Genomic DNA, 20164 nt, shown 5'->3' on the forward strand with positions numbered 1-20164 from the left:
TTGCAGTGCCATGAGATTGTAACATCCGGAAAAAGGAACATGAAAAACTAGAGAAATACCAAGGCCTCAGAGAGGAGCTGGAGAAGGCCTGGAACGTGAAGGTATCGGTGGTGCCGGTAGTGATCGGAGGAGCACTTGGGCAGTGACCCCCAAACTGGAGGAAAGGCTTGAGCAGATCCCAGGAAAAATATCAGACATTTCGGTCCAGAAAAGTGCAGTGCAGGAACAGCAAAGATACTCAAGAACCCTCAAGCTCCCAGGGGCCTCTGGTAGAGGACCCGAAGGGGGATAAATAGAGACCGCCCCCGAAGGGTGAGAAAGAGTTTTATTTATTTAAAATAAATAAATAAATACATAAATATATATATATATATATATATATATATATAGATATTGTTGGATTTATTTTTGTAGTCTTTTTAGCAGTATTCCCTCAGTTATAATACTTTTACTTGAGTGCACCTTTGAAAACTCCATCCAGTATGCTCCACTCTTACAGTCCCTTAAGAGCTGGATTTTTTTCTACCAGTTTTTCCTGTTCTCGCTCCATTTGTCCTCATTTTGCCTTATCTTTGGCTCAGTCCAGGCCTGGTGCTCTGGCTCTGCCTTTATGAGGTGTGACAGCGGGGTCTGACTGCCGAGGAGCGATGGTGGTACAGGAATGTCGAGCTTTACATTCACTGGGCTGCGGTCAGTTATGGGAGGATCCTAGACTGGCCTCTATACTGTGTACAGTTGGCCCTCATGTACAGGGGCTGCCTTCATACTGCTGAGCTGGCAAAACGCAGGGAGGGGGTGAAGGGGCTTCCTTAACTTTAGAGTTCTTTAATTGCACACATGCAGTCACCAGCTATTAGAGAGGATGGAGGATAGATGATAGAAAACAGGTGGGTGTTTAAGATATCAAGGGTTTAAAGAAAAAAGGGCAATTTAAGGTTTTACAGTAAAAAGCGGTAAAGGCACATAATGGATCACTTATCCAATAACAATTTTGATTCACAAGTTACTAACATTGTTTAATACACAAATGTTTTCTTTGAAGTCAATGGAGTTTACAGTATACAATGCAAATGCCATCTTTGAGACGATGCATAAACAGTGCCCCCAGCTGGATGCTTTAAGGTGCACTGTGTCAGTTTTCTGGTGGAGGGTACTGCTTTTTGCCATGGAGATGTTATGCTTTGCCTTTAATGATCCAGTATTGCATTTACATTGACAAACATGCAGCCGCCTCTCCACAGATCTGGCCTGTAACTTGGCCTGGAATCACCCACTTGATGATATATCAGTTTAATGCCAAACTGTGCATACTGTGTAACATTCCAGGCAAAGCAATAGCATCTCCATGGAGACAAGCAGATGGCATCCCCTCCAGAAGAAAACTTACCTGGTGCAACTTTAAGAGCCTTAAAATATGGCATTTCACTCTACAATGTGGTTAATTTAGCCCTTTTAATGAGCTAAGGTGTAGCATTTCAAGCTCGAGTTCGATACCATGGAATAGGCTCGATACTCAATACCGATTTCGATACCAGTTTCCATGTGGTCTACCAGTTTTGATCAAATCCTCGTAAATCTGTTCAGGAAAGGTCAAATCAGGTCCTGATTATGTGCTTTTTTAGAATCAATACTTGTTCATCTAGTTTCAACACTAGTTTGAGTAAATATTAATATCAGATTACACTTTTGACCCTAAGGTGTAATATATTTGGTCAACATCACAAAAGTCTCTGAACTTGCTTGCTATCCACCGCAATCTCCTCCAAAAATATTGAAATGAAAGACTATATATCTTCTGCACTCACTAAATTGTCTTTCTTGTAAGACTGTATATAATGGAGGCAAATCTGTAGTTTTGAATATTAGATTAATTAACTGCTCTTTATTTGATTTACTAGTCCTAATTGTCACCCCCCCTTGTGCCCCTTGTGCCCGGCCTCTTGTTGCCTTCCCAGCATGCCTCTGGTAGTTCCCAGGTATGTGAGTGTTGGAGCGTAGCCAGGAAGCAGCTTGTTGTGTCCCTTGTGAGACAATGGCAGCGTGCCTTAAGGAGCAGAATGAAAGAGAGCAAGGCCATGCTTCACAATGAACAACCTCCTTCACCAATGCGCAGAACAAATAAGCACCTTTTCTTTTGCTGGTCTTTAACAAGCACCAACAGCCCATCGTTCACTCTGGAGGAGGAGCTGTCCACTTTGTTTGTGTGAAAAGGAGAAGATTGTATTTTATTCAAGAGTAGTTTTGTACAATTACACCTGTTAAGTATATGCACAGACGGCCTATCGTTTTCCCTGTATAATTACTCAAGAAGTGTAAATGTATTTCATTATCATATCGAAACAGGGGTAAAATTGCTTTAGGTTAAGAACAGGTTTTGAAGTGCAACATTTTGCTACAGAAAATGCCATGATAAATTATGCTAATATAACTTATCAATGCCACTGACACATTAATCTTAAAGCACTATATAAACAGGAAGTTAAATGTATCTATACTGAGTCATAAGCTCAGCTCTCTACAACTCAAATGTTTATATACTACAACAAATATAATAACTCTCCCATCAGTGCCAAGAAAAAAGTGCTCATGATAAAAAATATTGTTTATCCATAATTTATTTATTTTAGAAATCTGTTATGGCTTTAAATTAAAATAATTGCTAAAATTCAAAGTCAATTATTAAGGGATACAATCCAATTTAAGTTTTGTGTCAGAAGCCTAAATAAACATATTCAAATATGTAATTTCCAATGTAAAATTGTGAAATATTACAAAACCATTATTTCTACATCTGAAAACATGAGCAAAGCATTCAATTTCTCTTATGATGAAAATGTAACAGCTATGAAAACATTATTAAATCCTACACAAACATAGAGGTATTTAAGAAAGGTGAGTGACAGAAAGCCAACTAAATCTACTGTATATGTAACAGTGTGTTGGGACCGGGGTGGGAGCGGAAGCTGCAGGACATTTTTATGACTCCATAGACAACCTTTTCAGGCACTTCTCTCAAGGCACATTTTTATGACATCATAAATTCCTCCATTTCCTCTGACCAGCCCTAGGTGGGTATAAAGGACATACCTGGCCAGTAATTGTCTGTCTGGCCCCCTTCTCTCTCATCTCTGGTCCCATAGTGGACTTCCTCCAGACTCTGTGACTGCCCTAAGACAAAAACAGCTCCCAGATCTGGACCAATAAAATGTATTTTTATTTGATGGCTCATAGGAATGAGAAGGTCTTTAGTCAACTGTGTTTGGAAAGAAGTTTTATAGCGTTTTAGCTGGGCATTTTGGTCAGCACAGAATGGCACCAGACTGGAGAGCGCGCAAAAGAATAACAAAAACAGACCACTCAAGGTTTTGTTGCCATCTTTTGTTTGGTAAAGTCTGAAGCTGAAGACCAGAAAAGGAGGGATTAGGGCACGAAAGAGGAGACTTTTTGGGTCAGGCCGCAGGAGCATTGTGCGTTCACATAATATATCTGATGCTCGGCTGGGGCTCCTGGAACAATACACCCACCAGCACGACAACATTCCTGGGGGGTTAGAGAGGTCAGAGGTCGCCCGACAACCCCGCCCTGTCAATCAGTCCCAAGCCACTAACTCCAGGGACTTTGTTTTGGCTATATGTCTTCGCACTTGTTGGACAGACTCTGCACCTTGTGTTACAATGCACCCTTTGCACTCTATAGACTTGCACTGCTTTGAAAGTTCACTAAATACGGTTTAACACTAGGGTAAGGTTAGAGCTTATTGGGTGTGTTAAAATGTGACACAACTAGAGCCCAATATATGATAATATATAACAGCAATATTTGTGTTTAAAAAGGTTGCCCGCTTAAAGGGAAGTGATTCTTAATTGTTAATAGAATCATCAGAGTAATCTTACTGCAATTATTTAGATTTCGTAACAAAACGGAATATCTTGTCTCCATTGGGTCTTCCTTTGTAAAATAAAAACAAAAAACCATCATGTTAATCCGGTAGTTTGTACCGCTACGAATAACGTGTGTTCTTAAATGGACAGGATTCTTGTTTTGTTTAGAAATTAATATTTAGTTATCCTGAATGTGTTTAAAACCATTATTGCAACACTCCAAACGATCCAAAATAGTTTAGCTCTGTTTTGTAACTTTATACATTGCCTTGTTATAATCCTTTAACAGAACTATGGTTTGACCCAGGGTTGGCTTTACAAATGAAAACTTCCTTCCAATCTACAATCGGGTTATTTTATGCTCTCCTCAAAGGACGTCTAAAGGCTGCCATTAGAGTGAGTGTGTGCATGTGTAGGTTTTGGAGTGGCATGAGGCCCTCTGAGGCTCCCTGCAGGTCTGTTAGTCATTATGTCGACTGCATGTACACTATACTGTATACAGTGTACTGGACATTAAAGAGTCGCCCACGGCCCACAGACGACCACCCCAGAGACACACCACTGGCACTTCCTCCGCCCCTGTCCCGCCATCACTGCCCCAGGGGAAGGAACTGTATTTTGGGATATCCGCAGGATGCAACAAAGATTAATCTTGTCTTGATTATAAAACTTCCCAATAGGAATAATACAATTCAACGTGGCAAAACGAATGGTTATTGTAAAGTGAGTTTAGCAAAGGTCTTTTGAACATTACATAATCATAAAAACTTTCATGAAGAAAGTGCATTTACTACTACATACTGACATAGATATTATTGCACATAGATTTTTATTTTAAATTAGCCCTGCTGTGAATTTATTAACTTTACTTGCACCTACTCGCTTTACAGTACAGCCAAGTTGCCAGTTTATCCCCGCAGTTAAAAATGAAAGCTTATCTGCCTGCAGCTGTGGATGAGCACCAACGTTTTATTGTCAGGAACAAATACGGGCCATTTTATTTTGTCTAGCAGCTGACGCTTCTCCTCCTCACCCACTCCTCCCAAACCTCCCTTTTGTCAGCGAGAGAATGCAAGCACATGGAGCACAAGTTTCATAGCAGGAAATTATGTGGAGAGATTTGCTGTGATTGGCTACGGCAGCAAAGGTCCGGCTGTTTGCCATATGTTGGAATTATCTGCTATTTTAAAAGATTAGCTCCTGAAATGTACACATGCTGACTTTATTAGTACACCTGGTGACAAATGTCTAAATGCAACCATATTTACAACAACACTGAATTCTGTGCTGACTTATGGAGAAGAATAGAGCAATCCAGTAGATGTGAGGTGGGCAATATATTTAACTTTAGATAATTTCGACTTTGAATGTTGTTACAAAATATAGTATAGTTACAAAAATAAATACAAGAAAAAAAGATGATAAAAAAGTATGAGGTGATATTTTTGCATGTTTGTGATTCATTTTACAGACATTTCACAGTTGTGTGATAATTAAACCTCAATTAATATGTTTGAATACATAAACACACATTTCTGTAGACATAATATGTTCTGATTATCGCTATTGGGATACTCACAAAAATATTTTGAAATTAATTTTTGTCAGTTTTCTCCACACCTATGTAACTTTATTTTTGGCAGAAACTATGCATATGTGCAAATACCTAATAATGTGGCCACTGTAGTTTTCTTAGCCCCCAAATTTAAACTCACTTAACTACAATCCCCCCACTTTACTCCTCATTTCCTCACTCCCCCCTGAGCCCTGCACCCCAATCCCAACAGACACATATAGACTCATACAATCAACAGTCGTGGGGCACAAAAGAAATATTCAGCTGAGGCGAGGGGGTCCCGATGAGGGCGCAACTCAGAACTGCACGGAAGGGGGTTGGATGGGGGGTGGATTAACCAAAATTGGCTCGCTGACACTGGGGTTGCCATGGCGAAGCCCCCAGTTCTTCGCTCACTCGACCCCTGGACTATTTTTCATTTTTGGTCTTTATTGTTGGAGAAGGGTGAAGTGTAAGGCCGAGTGCAGAGTTCACCAGAACTTCTCATATATAAATACATTAATTTTGTTTTTGCTTGTCACACTAGAGTTGTCTGTGCGATGCGTGTAGTAGCATAGCCAAGCTGTTTTTTAATCACTATTAACTACAGGGATGGAAGATATATACAAATTAATATCTTGATTTTTTGGGGGTATCTCGATAAAGATATCCAGACATATCCAGATATTGTGTCAAGCCAACAGAAATGTGATAAAACGAGACATCGAGAAAATTAATCACGAAAGTGCAGAAATACCACCTTATATCCTTATTTGAAAGTTTACAGCATGACATTTTCAATCCATTCTATTTTTTATACATTATTTTTGTTGCATTTTCTACAATACATATCTTTAGATTTTCTTTAAAACAACATTCACACTATTATTAAAATTTCAATATATTAACTATTAACTGGTTATATATTTCTACATCCCAGTATTGAAGCTTCAGTGCACTAGTATGGTCTCCTAAAGTATGTATTAAGTGTAAAAATGTATGTATAAGAAATTCAAATTGTAAATTAAGGCTACATTTCTCATCACTTTATTCTCATTCTATCTATTTTGTACTCAAGATAATGAGACTGTTCAAACTTGCATTCCAGACAAAAGCCACACTGACCACCTCATGACAGTTGAAATTATAGCTGCATAATTTGATGGATACGTGATATTATTGATGTAGAGTAATGAGTGTGGGTCCAGCCTCAACAGCAACATCAGTATCATGAATGCAGTGTATGAGCCAGACTTGAGCATCCTGACGTCAGCAATGTGCTAAGGCAAAGTGACAGTCCCTGGTTATTGCCCCATCTATCTCTATGGGCCGCTGACTCACAATGGGAGCTCTCAGCCCGTGTCCAGAGAGGGCCCGGTCGTGTAGCAGGACAGCGCAGCATTGTTCCCCGGTTTACACGCCTGGAGGAACCGAAGCAAGGTTATTGTTTGTTAGTTGGAAGCATACTTTTGCCTAAATAACAAGATATGGCATCACAAGAATAAAAACCACAAGAAATGTAACCTTTAAATCTCAAACAATTTTCATTTCAGCAAAATAACTTTCATAAAATTGTTTTAAAAGAGACATGCATTATGTTTTTTTCGGTGTTTAGTATTGAACTGTAATATAAGTAGATTATTATTTTACATTTTGTTCATTGTAAACTGTAAAATTGATCTAAAATGGCGTTGTTATTGAAACAGGTCCATTGACGTCATGTTCAAAACTGCAGAATTGAAAAGCCTCTTCATAGTGATAAAGCCCCGCCTCTTCATAGTGATAAAGCCCCGCCTCTTCATAGTGATAAAGCCCCGCCTCTTCATAGTGATAAAGCCCCACCTCTTCATAGTGATAAAGCCCCGCCTCTTCATAGTGATAAAGCCCCGCCTCTTCATAGTGATAAAGCCCCGCCTCTTCATAGTGATAAAGCCCCACCTCTTCATAGTGATAAAGCCCCGCCTCTTCATAGTGATAAAGCCCCGCCTCTTCATAGTGATAAAGCCCCGCCTCCTTAGTGATAAAGCCCCGCCTCTTCATAGTGATAAAGCCCCGCCTCTTCATAGTGATAAAGCCCCGCCTCTTCATAGTGATAAAGCCTGCCTCTTCATAGTGATAAAGCCCCGCCTCTTCATAGTGATAAAGCCCCGCCTCTTCATAGTGATAAAGCCCCGCCTCTTCATAGTGATAAAGCCCCGCCTCTTCATAGTGATAAAGCCCCGCCTCTTCATAGTAAGCCCCGCCTCTTCATAGTGATAAAGCCCGCCTCTTCATAGTGATAAAGCCCCGCCTCTTCATAGTGATAAAGCCCCGCCTCTTCATAGTGATAAAGCCCCGCCTCTTCATAGTGACGTTTCACTGTAACAAGCAGCGGATTTACATGTTTGTATTTTTGAAAAGTGGCTACATGACATTTTAGAGTGTAACTAAGTACAGGGATGTGGGCGGGGATAGGGGTTAGGTGAAAACAGGATTTTTCTGAACAATGTAGCCGCAGTTGCAGGACAGTACAGCATTACTCAAACATGCAGGAATCAATTCGAATACAACTTTGAGTAAACTAATGATGAGAAAACACAACAAGGTTTAAAGATCATCACAGTTGATTTAGCATAATATGTCCTCAGGCAACGCTACAATCTAAGAATAATCACTGTTTGTGTTGTGTGTATTTCATAAAGATGCTGTAATGGTAAGAATAATACCAATGCTCTTGTAATTCTTGACAATTAACATATATATTACTGTACGTTTCAGATGCTGTTGAACATTCGTGGCGATAGTGAGGAGACGATAAGTGCTTGGACGATCTCATGTTTTTTCCCATTGCCCGCCCCGGTGAACATTCAACGCTGTCGGTGAGTTTTGTATGAATTGCATTTAAACCATCGACCGTTGACTGTGCCCCGTGGCCCGGCCCTGACGTCAGCGAATGCATAAACTCCGGCATCAAGAAGCGGACGCAGAAGAAGAGGCTGGAAGATGCCAGAGCAGCGAAAGAGCAAGGGTCACAATCAACATTCATTGCTGTCGCTGGGTTGAACTGTGTAGAAAAGCTCACTGAACAATGAGTGCAACTGTGGCCCAGATCTGCATGACTTACTCCTCAGCCAATCCCAGTACTGGACATGTGAAGTTAAAGTGTGCTTTTATTGTGAACTTTGAGAATTATGGCCTGGATGCAGATCACTATTTAGATCCATTTATTATTACTGGAGAATTGCTTTATTTCTTACTATACGAATTATCAAAAAGCTCATACGAAAGGGTAAAACTGGACCCGAAGATCCCAGAGCTCGGGATTGAACGTCAAAAAAATACTGGCCAGACGCTGGTACAGCTGCCAGAAAAACAAGAGCAAAAATGATGTAAAAAGAGTTGTATCTTAAGATGCTGAGTCACTACTGGTAAAGGCATTTAAATCACTCTATGTCAGAATACTGAGTTTGGTATTTAGCATATAAAAATCTCCATTTGTTTAACATTAGGTCACTGAAAGTTCACAATCCAAAACTCCGTCATGGGTTTAAGCTTTTTTTTCATGGGTTATATTTTGAGGACTCGATAGATATAGATTTAAACTGAGGTTGGAGGAAACCTAATTCTTATTATCTGTTATTGTCTGTCTAGTTGTCAAAATTGCAGATTTGTTGATCTGGTTTATGTTTAATATCTCTGTAACCTATTCTACTGGAATAATTAGGATAATAATAATAACAATAAGGATTTGTGGTTGCACAGAAATAGCATTTTACCACTAAAGTACAAGCTGTTTGAATACACAGAAGAGTTAATTTTTTGTCATTATTTGCGTAACTTGTGTACATGTGAGTTTTTCTATTTTTTGTACTTCTTCTCGTCTCCTCTCTGGTGTTCAGAGTGTTCAGGGGCAGAGGGAGACACAAATAGCATTCTGGCTCTGAGCTTGTCCTCGTCCTCCTCTCCACGGCTCTAATTGGCGGTTGTGTGTGCAGAAAGGGGGAAGGAAGTCGAGTGAATGTGTAATCATTTGGAGTCTCTTCTCCTTTAGACGTTTCATCCCTCTCTTTTTTGTTTGTCTAATTATATAGCGGGCTCAGTTATCTCTGCGTTAACTGTGTATCTGGCAACGCGTGAATAAGTGACAAGTCAGAACAAAGGACAGAAAGATTATAGCACTAAAGGAAATGATCACTAAGTGTGTTTTGTGTAGCGCTCCAGCTGCAAATGTGCCAGGACAAAGGGGAAATGCTAAGAGTGAAGTCGGATTGTTTTCACCTATGATAGAGGATGGCTCATTGTGTGTGTGTGTGTGTGTGTGTGTGTGTGTGTGTGTGTGTGTGTGTGCGTGCGTGTATGTGTGTGTGTGTGTGTGTGTGTGTCACAGCATCATGGGAAAACGTGTCTCAAACCAAGCGGCTTCAATCATTGGGTCTCTATATGAATTGTGTCATAAGATGAAGGCCTACAATTCTATAAATGATTGGAAATGTATTTATTCAATATTGAAAATAGTTAATTGATTCTCTTTCCACAATTAGTTGGGATTTTTAAATGATTAATGAAATAAATAGTCTAGAAATAGTTGTTTTGATTGTGTCAAAACGTAGGCTTAGGTTTTTAGACAATTAGCTGTATTAGCCTAGATGATTTTGATACACAAGTGTTTGTTTGTGTTGTTTTGTTGAAGGTAGAAAACAGTGAAAAACATAGAAACACTCATGTCTAGGCTCTTTTGAAAACAGGCTAGAGATACAGTCATAGGAAAACTGACATGGACGTGAAACACACACATTTTATGCACTGTTACAACTTTTTAAATCTGACTTTCTGCTTATTGTTTGAATCAATAAAGTTTTTGTGTTAATTGAACATCTTAGTAAAGTGTCATTATTTCATTTAAACAAATCAAGCGTTCTGAGGCCGTGGTTTGCACACCGGGCCCCCAGGCCCCCAGGCCCCCTGCTCGATGCACATGTATTATTCATAGTAAAGCTCTCAGTTCAGTGGTGCAGAACAGCGCGGGTGATGTAATCGCGTCCCCCGCCGTAAAGCGCAGAGTTTGGGTCAGACTCATGCGACAAGGCCCGGACTTATGCCCACTACATCCACGCTTATGCCATGGAAGTATAATATATAAACCCATGACAGAGACGGAGGGAAAGCGTGAGGTCATCATCACTGCTTCAACTTCTGTGAAAGAAGAATCGTGTTCTCTCCTGACTCAAATAAGCAGCAGTATTCTTTAAATATGAAAATTATACATCATTTAATGCATTAGGGTTAGGTTAGGTAATCTGTGCTTAAAGTGTTATTTTACGCACTATAATTACGCATAGACGTGGTTTTTCACTATATTTCGGGTTAATTCTTATGGCTATCTGTTGCCATCTAGTGTTCAATCAGGCTAATGCTTTATTAAATGTAAAGCGACACGTCTTTTTAATTTCTAAACAGGAGTAGGTCTAAACAAAATGTTTTATTTGTATTCAATTTCAATTGTTTTTCTTTTTGATTTGACATAGGTTGTTTTATCATCCAAAGCAAGTTCCTATGTTTGTGAATTATGTTCTTTTGCAATGGCAATAAATTCTAATTACCATATTATTATTATTATTATTATTATTATTATTATTATTATTATTATACCTTGTGTGAATATTTCATAAAATGTAGACTTTCAGAATATATATTTATTGAGTATTAATATGTAAAATGAAAGGTCGTGGTCTCACAAAACTTTTTTCTCCCATTTATTAAAGAAACTGTTTAATTACACACAGACATTAAATATTTTACTATGTACAAAGCATTGTCAAAAGAGCTAAAACACTCAAAATACACTCTTCTCTTCTCTGAGTAAAGAATACACATTTCTTTATGAATGAGTGGTTCTCATGTGAACCATATGAGCTTTATTCCTAAAAAAAAAAAGCAAAGGTTACAAGTTAATAGAAAATAGATGGACCTTTATTTTTATCTGAACAGTCCACAACATTTTACCTTAAACGGTTCACATATTCCATCACCCAGTTGGAAGCCGGATCAAAACATGCCTTCCCCCTTTTTGTATGGAAACTATATCAAAACATACATTGATCAATAAAGTGTATTTTAATTGAACAAAGTATACAGTAAAGAAACACTCACATAATAGCATTAATGTTACACAACTCTCTGTCTGTTTGAATGGACAGGCCCCTGATCACAGAAAAGGGTAATTTAATTGTAGAGTACCTTCTGCAACACGAGATGTGTGCTGTGCGGGGAAAAGAGATTATGATTATTGAAAGAAAAGTTTTTTTTTAAACACACAAGATGAGTCCAACGCGGAGTGTCTTTACCTTCAGATGTGTTGAGAATCATCAGAAACAGAGCTGAAAGCAGGAGCAGTGAGACCTGGGCCTTGGCTGAAACCATGTTGTCTGCAGAGTGCACATGTGCAGTGAGAAGCACCTTTATAAGCAGCGTGTCTGGAGAAACAGGCCAGTTTCCAGCTCTGCCTACATCAACACAATTCAACAGAAACCCCCTCATGTTTCCCCTCCCCATGACAATGGGGAGGGGAAACATGAATGACAATATTGAATGGGTGTGCAAAAATTCAAAGTTGCTTTACCGTATAGAGCATTTTCTGTTATCTCTCTCTTTTTAATTACATCTGTAGTTGCTACTCAATCTCAATGTGGTTTTATTTTTATAGATTGTTTTAAGCACAACATTGGTTTAATTCTTAAATGTTTGCATTGTCTTGTCGAGTGTGTGGTTGTATGTATTTTTTGTTACAACTGTCTGCAAAACAACTGCCCTCCAGAGACTTAATGAAGTGTTGAAGTTAAAGAGATATTGACAATATGCAGAGCAGTAGCATGCTTCAAACACACAGAGGTCAAACATATGGCTGAAGGAATTAGGGAAATATATATAAAAGATATATATAATATACCGGTATATAAGATTCTGTTCACAAGGTTTAGCCTGGTGCTTGGATGGGAAACCAAAACCAGGTGATGCAGTGGGAGAAGCAGTGACTCTAATGCAAACTTCACGCAAAGTCCCTTTGTGTGTGAGCGACTGGAGGATTGGAGCCTTGCTTCTGTCAGTCTGCCCCAGGGCAGATGTGGCTACAATAGTAATGCACAATAGTTCTAGTAGTAGTAGTAGTAGGAGTAGTAGTAATGCTTGGCTGTCATCCACTAGAATCATATGCAATACTGTAACATGATGTGAATCACCACTGGTACAATTCAAGTCACTTTACCTGCTCTTTTTAGTTCACATGGACTCTAAATGCTCTAAAATCCCTATAGTTTTAATGGAGCTGGAGCAGGTCAGAATTACATAGTGGAATTTGCTGTTTAACTGTCAAATTTGTTGACCTGGATCGTGGTTCATTTTTCCATATAATTACTGGACACATGAAACAAAAACTAAGATGAATATGACAAGTTTGTGGAGCCAATCCCAAACAAATAGGAGGTTCAACATTTGTGGGTTTTGACTTTGGATATTTCTTTCAAAAGCACTGACTCTCCCATAGAGTTGCACAAACCCCACAACCAGTTCTGTCATTGCATCGTCAAACTTTATCCGTGTACATGACAATACATTTCTCTGAATCTGTCCATTTGCTGCACTGTACATAATCCTAGATATAGCCCCTTTTTGTACACAATAATGTTGCAACTTCATACTTTTGCCTTGCCCTGCGCGGTGGGGGCAAAGGGTCTCTTATCTGATCTTATCTTAAGTTTGAATCATTCTCATATATACATTATAGACATATATACATTATATGAGTCAAGTAAACTTAAGATGAGTTTGTTGTGTAATTAGTGCATAACATCAGTGACTTTTAGTGCAGATCTGGGGATAAGACCTGACATGAAAGTGCAAACGGCTATGACTATATGACGTGCTGAGGTTTGAGAGGGGTCCTTTTCTAGGCCAAAAAACCTCAATGTGGAGGAACAAGTGCACAATGTAGAGCTAAGTAGGCCACTGAGAACTTTCTAAATCATCTTCATTAAACTTTCCACCCAAACCACATCGTCGTATCACGCCTGACATGCTTTCCATTTTCTAAAATAGTAATGTTACAACACAATTTGCATTTTTCAGTCATTACAATCATGGCAAAGGTGTTATAGAAAGATGTTGTGGTTAAGCTTTTGTCATTACTTTGTAAAATGCCTTTGAGTTCAGGAAGCACTGGACAATATTTTACAGTAAATTCTCCAGCCCTGCCCACAACGCATTTTTTTGTGCTTATACATTGATTGCTAAATACATTCCAGGCAAATAGGGTTTTTTTGACCACTGAAGCATGGCTGGGACCTGACACAAAGTTTGAAACGTATATGTAAGATGTGGTTTGTATGTGTTTGTGTTTCCGTTGTCATCAAGTACTTAAGTGCCACTGTGAGGAAGACTATTTCACTCCAGACATTAAGAAGGTCTAGAAAGATGACCAACCTGTCTGTATGTGTTTCTGCTATGGTGCTGATGCTGATGCTTGGGCAAAGCTGTGAGTATGAATTTATGTTTGAAATTAAAATGGATAACTAAAAGCGTAGTGGTCTGTACTGCAATCCTAATTTTTATTTTCAGGTTCAAATAAAATATGCTGCACACAATATGATCCTGTTAAAGTCCCGATAAAAGCACTGAAATATTACGTAAATCAAGACATAACCCAGTTCTGTGACATCAGAGCAGTAATGTAAGAAAACTTTTGATTACCGTAAATTGTTTCCTTTTGTAAGTGAGCACAATTAATCACATTTGCATTGTTTACAGTTTCCAAACAGTGATAAACAAACCACTATGTGCAGATCCTGAACGCAAATGGGTGAAAAGAGCCATGGAAGCTGTTCCAAAGTATGATTATTATGATTATTATCCTTCTGCTCACTGAAAACCTATTCTATGATTTGATTTTGACATAATCATCTTCTAATAACATTTTCTTTTCTATTTTGTTTAGCTTTGATCAGTGGAAGAGGAAGACATAAAGACGTACAGTCCACTTTGCTCTCCTGCACTGTTTAATTTATCAGTTACAAGAAATCTAAAACCTGAGCATAAATTGACTAAATATTATATAATTATATATTATATTAGGAGCAGTTTTCTCACCCAACTGTACATCTATTTAGGATCAGATGTATGCATTGAAAATGTGCAAATATGTTACTGATCTCTGAAATATGAGTAGGCTGCAGTTGCATGGGAAAAAATGCCATGCAAGTATGCTACATGTTTAAAAATCTAGTTAAGAAAAGCGCAATTAGCCCAAATCAATTACTCAGTAACTTGAGTTTGTGTAATTAGTCCACTGCATAATTCTCACACATAACCTCTATATGTTTTTTAAACTTCCTATATGTTATCTGTCCTTTTCCTCTGTAGCTACCTGCGTTGCAACAATGAAATTTCCCCATGTGTGGACAATAAAGGAATATCTTATCTTATATGTATGTTTATTTGTGTGTATGATTGTCATAAATGACTAAATCTGAATAAAGAATGACTTGAAAAATCGGATTGCGTTGCCTGTAATAGCGCCCATCGCCGCTAGGTGGAGGTGGTGTTCAAGAGGAAGGAAAGATGAGCGGAAGAGATCTCGTTTAGCACAAATACTGGATTTAGAGGCGGAAATGTGTAGTCGGGGTAAATATTACTCATTCAACCATTGAATAACATATTTTATGCTAACCGTAAGACTATATGAGATATTATTACAATGTTATATTACAATGAAGAGATCCTTAATTGCATTTCGAGTAGACAGAGCTAACGGCTAGCTGTTATTTTGATGGAGGACCTAGCTCAAACCTGGGAGGTAGGAATATGATAACGTTGCTTGACTGCTGAGATTTAATGTCCTCGACCATTATTCACATGTCCTCTGTCTCAGCGTAACATGGACGAGATGGAGATCCTAGACGGTGCTGTTAATCCACTGAGCTAAGAGCCATGGAGCGAGGAAGAAGGAAAGCAGAGGATGAGGATGTAGGTTTGTTTTTGGACACAGATTTTCCACCGGATGACTCAGCCCTGTTGTCAGACGGTTCCACGCCTATCACTAAACTGAAGGACTGCATCACCTTTCTGCGACCCCAGGTCAGCTGCAGTTCAAGGATAGCAAAAGAATAGTCGAGTTTATGGTAGTTTATTAAAGAAGATTGAATGTCTAAATCCACCACACACACAAAAAAACCCTGTAAATCACCTACATGTTCCCTATTTCAGGAGATTTGCCAGTCACCAGAGTTATTCCCTGAAGATATCAACTTGGGTCATGCAAAGCAAGGTTTATTGGGAGACTGTTGGCTCCTTTGCGCCTGCACCATCTTACTGCAAAACAAGCATTTACTAAACAAGGTACAATGACCTATTAAAAGTAGATACTTTCACATTTCCTCTTGTGGCATAATGAAATTAGTGATCCTACTAATATTTGTATTTCTGTGTAGGTGATTCCTCCTGACCAGCCTTTATGGGGAGACCATGAATACAAAGGAATTTTTCGTTTTTGTTTTTGGCAGTATGGTCAGTGGAAAGATGTTATCATCGATGACCTCTTGCCATGTACCGACTCAAAACTGTGCTTTTCACGGTGCCTTTCCCCCACTGCCTTTTGGGTAGCACTGTTGGAGAAAGCATACGCTAAGTGAGAAGCTACTTGATATTTGTATACATTTGCTGGTTTGAGAACTACTAACCTATTTTCTATTGCTACTTATAACCTATATGTCCTCTTTCTTTCAGGCTTCATGGCTCTTATGAGAGACTTTGGGCAGGACAAGTATCTGAGGCTTTGGTCGACCTTACTGGTGGCCTGGCGGAGCACTGGAGTTTGGGGAGCTTTGAAACTGAAGGAGACGATGATAAACAACAAGATACAGATCGGGTCAGAAGACGACCAGGACGCAACCTTGTGAAGATGGTAAAGGATAACTGCATACTTAGCTGCTCCACTAACAGCAGGCCAGCAGGTTAGAAAGAAACACATGTTTCAGAATAGAAGGGACTTTGTGAATACTTACCCCTTGTTCAATCTTTCAGTTGAAGAGGCCAGTGAGCTGGGTCAGTATCACGCCCTGAATGTCTTAGAGTGGCTGGAAGTGAGCACTATGTCAGGACACAAAGTACATCTTCTCCGGATTAGAAACCCCTGGGGCAGATGCTGCTGGCATGGGTCCTGGGGAGAAGGGTTTGTCTGCATGTTGTTTTCTGTGCTTGTGTCTTATTTGATCTTTGGAAACTTTATTTGTACGTTGTGTTGCAGTAGTCCGAGTTGGAGCTCTCTTGATCCTCTCTGCTCTATGGATTTGCAAGCGAGGATTTCACAAGGGGAATTCTGGTTGGATGAGGAAGAGTTTGTGTCGATGTTTGATGATGTTACGGCAGCTTATCAAGTTGATGAGAACGGACACCTTAAAAGCATCTACTCAGGTATTCAATTAAGCATGTTTTTCTTGTAATTTAACTGTTAATAATTCCCTGTTATGTATTTTTTTATTTTTTTTTCAGGACACATGTTAATTTACCATCAGCAGCTGGCTGGTGTGTGGATAAAGGGATACTCTGCTGGTGGGAGTAGGAACAGCAACAGCTACAGCACCAATCCAAAGTACTGGCTCAAAGTTAGAGAAAGAGGCGAAGTGCTGGTAACACTCTTACAGCACAAAGAAAATAAGAGGATGACCAAATCGGTACAAAAGTTAGTTGAAGACCGCGGCATTAATAAGCACCAGCATTACCACGCTATTGCGCTGCACATTTGGAAGGTTTGTATTGTTGCCTATAGATACAGCTGCTTCATAGAGACTCCTCTATCAATGGATAGTAATAATCCTCTCTTGGTTTTGTCAGGTGGAGAAGAGGCGGTTTGATTTGAGCCGTGTGTTAAATAAAGCTGCATTTGCTTCTACTCACTGCCATGCGTATGATAGAGAAGTGGTCCTGAATCAGGAGCTAGAGCCTGGATACTACCTTATGATCCCCAGCACGTACCAGCCAGAAGCTGAGGCCAGATTCCTCATAAGGGTCTTCTCTTCTTCATCCGTTTCTCTCAGGTAATCTAGAGTTTAGAAAATGTGTTCTTAAAGCCGTTGATAATTTGAAAGAGACATTTAAAGTTTGTTTTATTGAACTATAACAATCAATATTTTACATTTTTGTTCATTGGGAACTGCAATTTTGATCTAAAATGGCATAGTAATAGAAATGGGTCCATTGACTTGATAAATAAAAAGTGACAAGCTCTTCATTGTGGCAAACTGCAGATTGTTCTTCAATCTTTTTAGTTTTTGAAAACACATTTTAGAACCTGACATGTAATCACTTGAGTCTTCATTTTTAAAATACTCACAACTAAGTACAGGGATGGGGCGGGGATAGGGGTAGGTGAAAATAGACGTTTTCTGAGCACTCTAGCCTCAGCTGCAGGACTATACAGGATAACTCAAACTTGGAATCAGAATACTTTGAGAAACTGATTATAAGGAAACACCGTTGTTACAAGGTTGAAAGTCAGTCAATGACTTTTAACAACAAGGGGATTTTAGTGTATCCCCTTTTTAATATAAAACTTTGGTTACTCCACAGTGCACTAAAGAAACCAGCACTGTCACTGCCATCAACAATCGGTGGAGAGTGGGAGAATAGTTTCCTTCAGGGTGCCTGGGTCAAGGGAAGCACTGCAGGAGGAAGCAGAAATTTCCCTTCTCACTGGTGCAACCCCCGCTTCCTGTTTAGTGTGTGTGATGACACCATGCACACCCCAGAAGTCAACATCAACATCACTTTGCACCAAAACCCCCCAGAAAAAGATTTACACCCAATTGGCTTCCATGTGTACAAGGTGAGTAGTTTGTTTTAAAGAAAATATGGTGTTTGAAGTCTGATCATATGTATTGTGTAATAAAGGCATTCTAATGTCCTCAATGTTACTTTATACTCGATGTACATTTTCCTAGGCCCAAGATGGAACATCTGAGTCAAAGTGTCCAAAAAAGGATGAACTTGTAGCCAGCTGTATTCCTCACTGCTACAATGAGGTTGTGTCTCTACCGTGCCATCTCCCAGCTGGAGTTTACACCATTGTGCCATCTACATATGAGCCTGACTGTCCTGCCACCTTCACTCTTTGCATATCTCACAGGGTACACAGGTGAGACCAGATCTTTTGTGGATAAAAAAAACATGTTATTTAACTTTAACAAGTACATTTTGAAATATTGCTATTTCAGGAAAGTGGTGAAATGTCAAGAGACACTTGGAAGACCAATTCAAGAGGTTTGTTAGTGGTCAGTTATTGTAATGTATAAATATATGGGATAATCATTCCAATTCAGGTAGGATCTGCCTGGTTTGGTATTGGTTCCAGGATATCACTTTAGACATTATCCTGTTTGGTCCTACAACATGATGTAATTAGCATATTTAATGTTAAACATATTTGGATCCATTTTGTCATACATATATTGTATATTTCTCAAGGAAATAAATGCCATTATCATTCTCTGCGCTGATATTTGTTGATATTAGGCAGATTCTTAAAGCCAAAGTATTGTTATTGGAACTGAAAAATCTGGATCAATTTATATCAAGTTTCAAGTGAAGACCGTTGCCAAATGAGCAACTGACCATTTCAAATACAAAAATGATATCTTTCGAACAGGCAAGTCCTTCAAATAGAAAGAAGTGAAATTACTGGAACCCACAAATAGATTAAATATTATTAATGTCTGTCATGACTTTATGTAAAGGCTTTTGCAAGATTCAGTTTATTTCTAGTTCAAGTACAAAGATTGCAGCACTAAATAATTATAACTTGCGTGTCTCTTTGCGACAGATCTCTTGTGTATCTTTGATGCACAACTAGTGCTGACTGTTGCTCCGCTGATGTCGGCGAACCTCACTGTGGCCCCTGGCACATGATGAAAGAACTATATCTTCTGTCCATGTTTACCAGCCCGGCACTGTGTGCATGTCTATGTATGCATGTGTACCATGAAGGTTTAGGAATGCAAGCAGAATTAGTGAAAATGTGTGTCGGTACTCGTAGCCTCTCCTTTATCCGTTGCTGCTGAGGCTCAGAGCTGGTGGGCAGTCACACACTTATCAACCATTAGGACATCAGAGGCTGTCGGTGGGCTGGGCTGCTAATGAGCTATGACGGGACTGGCTGGTGTAAACAAACAGCCGCCATTGAAGGGCCCGCTGCTGCTCTTGCCCATTCACTCACTGGTGCGCTTTCTGGCCAAAAACAAAGTCCTTTCTTATGAGGGGCACAGGGAGCATGGGGCGACTGATGGTCTCAAACAGAAGGGCCAACAAAATGACACCACACCATAATGTGCCATACCATGCCAAAGCAGTCCTCCCCGTCTCTTCTGCCATTCACCTCATTAGGTTTATATACTCTTTATTTGGCAAACAGCAGGGTTCACCCTAATTCGCCTACATTTGAACAGTGGCAATTTTTGCCCCAAAACAGATTACTTTAGTCAGACAGCTTTGACAATGAGCTGGTATTTATATTTTTTGTAATGTGTGACTGAATAAAGCTACTTACACTACTATTTCTGGGTCTATTTTATTCTGTCTGTCAGATTGTATGAGTCTCTACACACTTACTGTATGTAAGACCATATAATTATTATACCTTGTAACACCTCCTAGTTATTAAACAATTTAGGACAGTAAAACTTTCAGAGTTTCAGCCATTTGAACAGAG

General features: G+C 39.3%; 2 protein-coding genes across 2 annotated transcripts; one reads left to right on the forward strand and one right to left on the reverse strand.

The window, feature by feature from the left end:
• Positions 1-11199: 11199 nt before the first annotated feature.
• Positions 11200-11896, reverse strand: ccl20a.3 (chemokine (C-C motif) ligand 20a, duplicate 3). Its single transcript, XM_072440394.1, has 4 exons — positions 11760-11896; positions 11566-11674; positions 11419-11493; positions 11200-11336 (listed from the first exon to the last, which is right to left on the reverse strand). Exons 1-4 carry the CDS (start codon positions 11833-11835, stop codon positions 11294-11296), a joined length of 303 nt encoding a protein of 100 aa, XP_072296495.1. The 5' UTR covers positions 11836-11896; the 3' UTR covers positions 11200-11293.
• A 3171-nt stretch (positions 11897-15067) lies between these two features.
• Positions 15068-20009, forward strand: capn10 (calpain 10). Its single transcript, XM_072441372.1, has 13 exons — positions 15068-15259; positions 15335-15540; positions 15670-15801; positions 15894-16090; positions 16189-16415; positions 16486-16633; positions 16709-16875; positions 16954-17210; positions 17296-17498; positions 18031-18286; positions 18402-18595; positions 18675-18720; positions 19280-20009. Exons 2-13 carry the CDS (start codon positions 15394-15396, stop codon positions 19307-19309), a joined length of 2004 nt encoding a protein of 667 aa, XP_072297473.1. The 5' UTR covers positions 15068-15259; positions 15335-15393; the 3' UTR covers positions 19310-20009.
• The last annotated feature ends 155 nt before the right edge of the window (positions 20010-20164 follow it).

This window comes from Eucyclogobius newberryi, unplaced genomic scaffold, assembly GCF_026437365.1.
Source record: "Eucyclogobius newberryi isolate DKJ021-1_F unplaced genomic scaffold, fEucNew1.0.hap1 SCAF_12, whole genome shotgun sequence".
In the NCBI taxonomy this organism is placed as follows: Eukaryota; Metazoa; Chordata; class Actinopteri; order Gobiiformes; family Gobiidae; genus Eucyclogobius; species Eucyclogobius newberryi.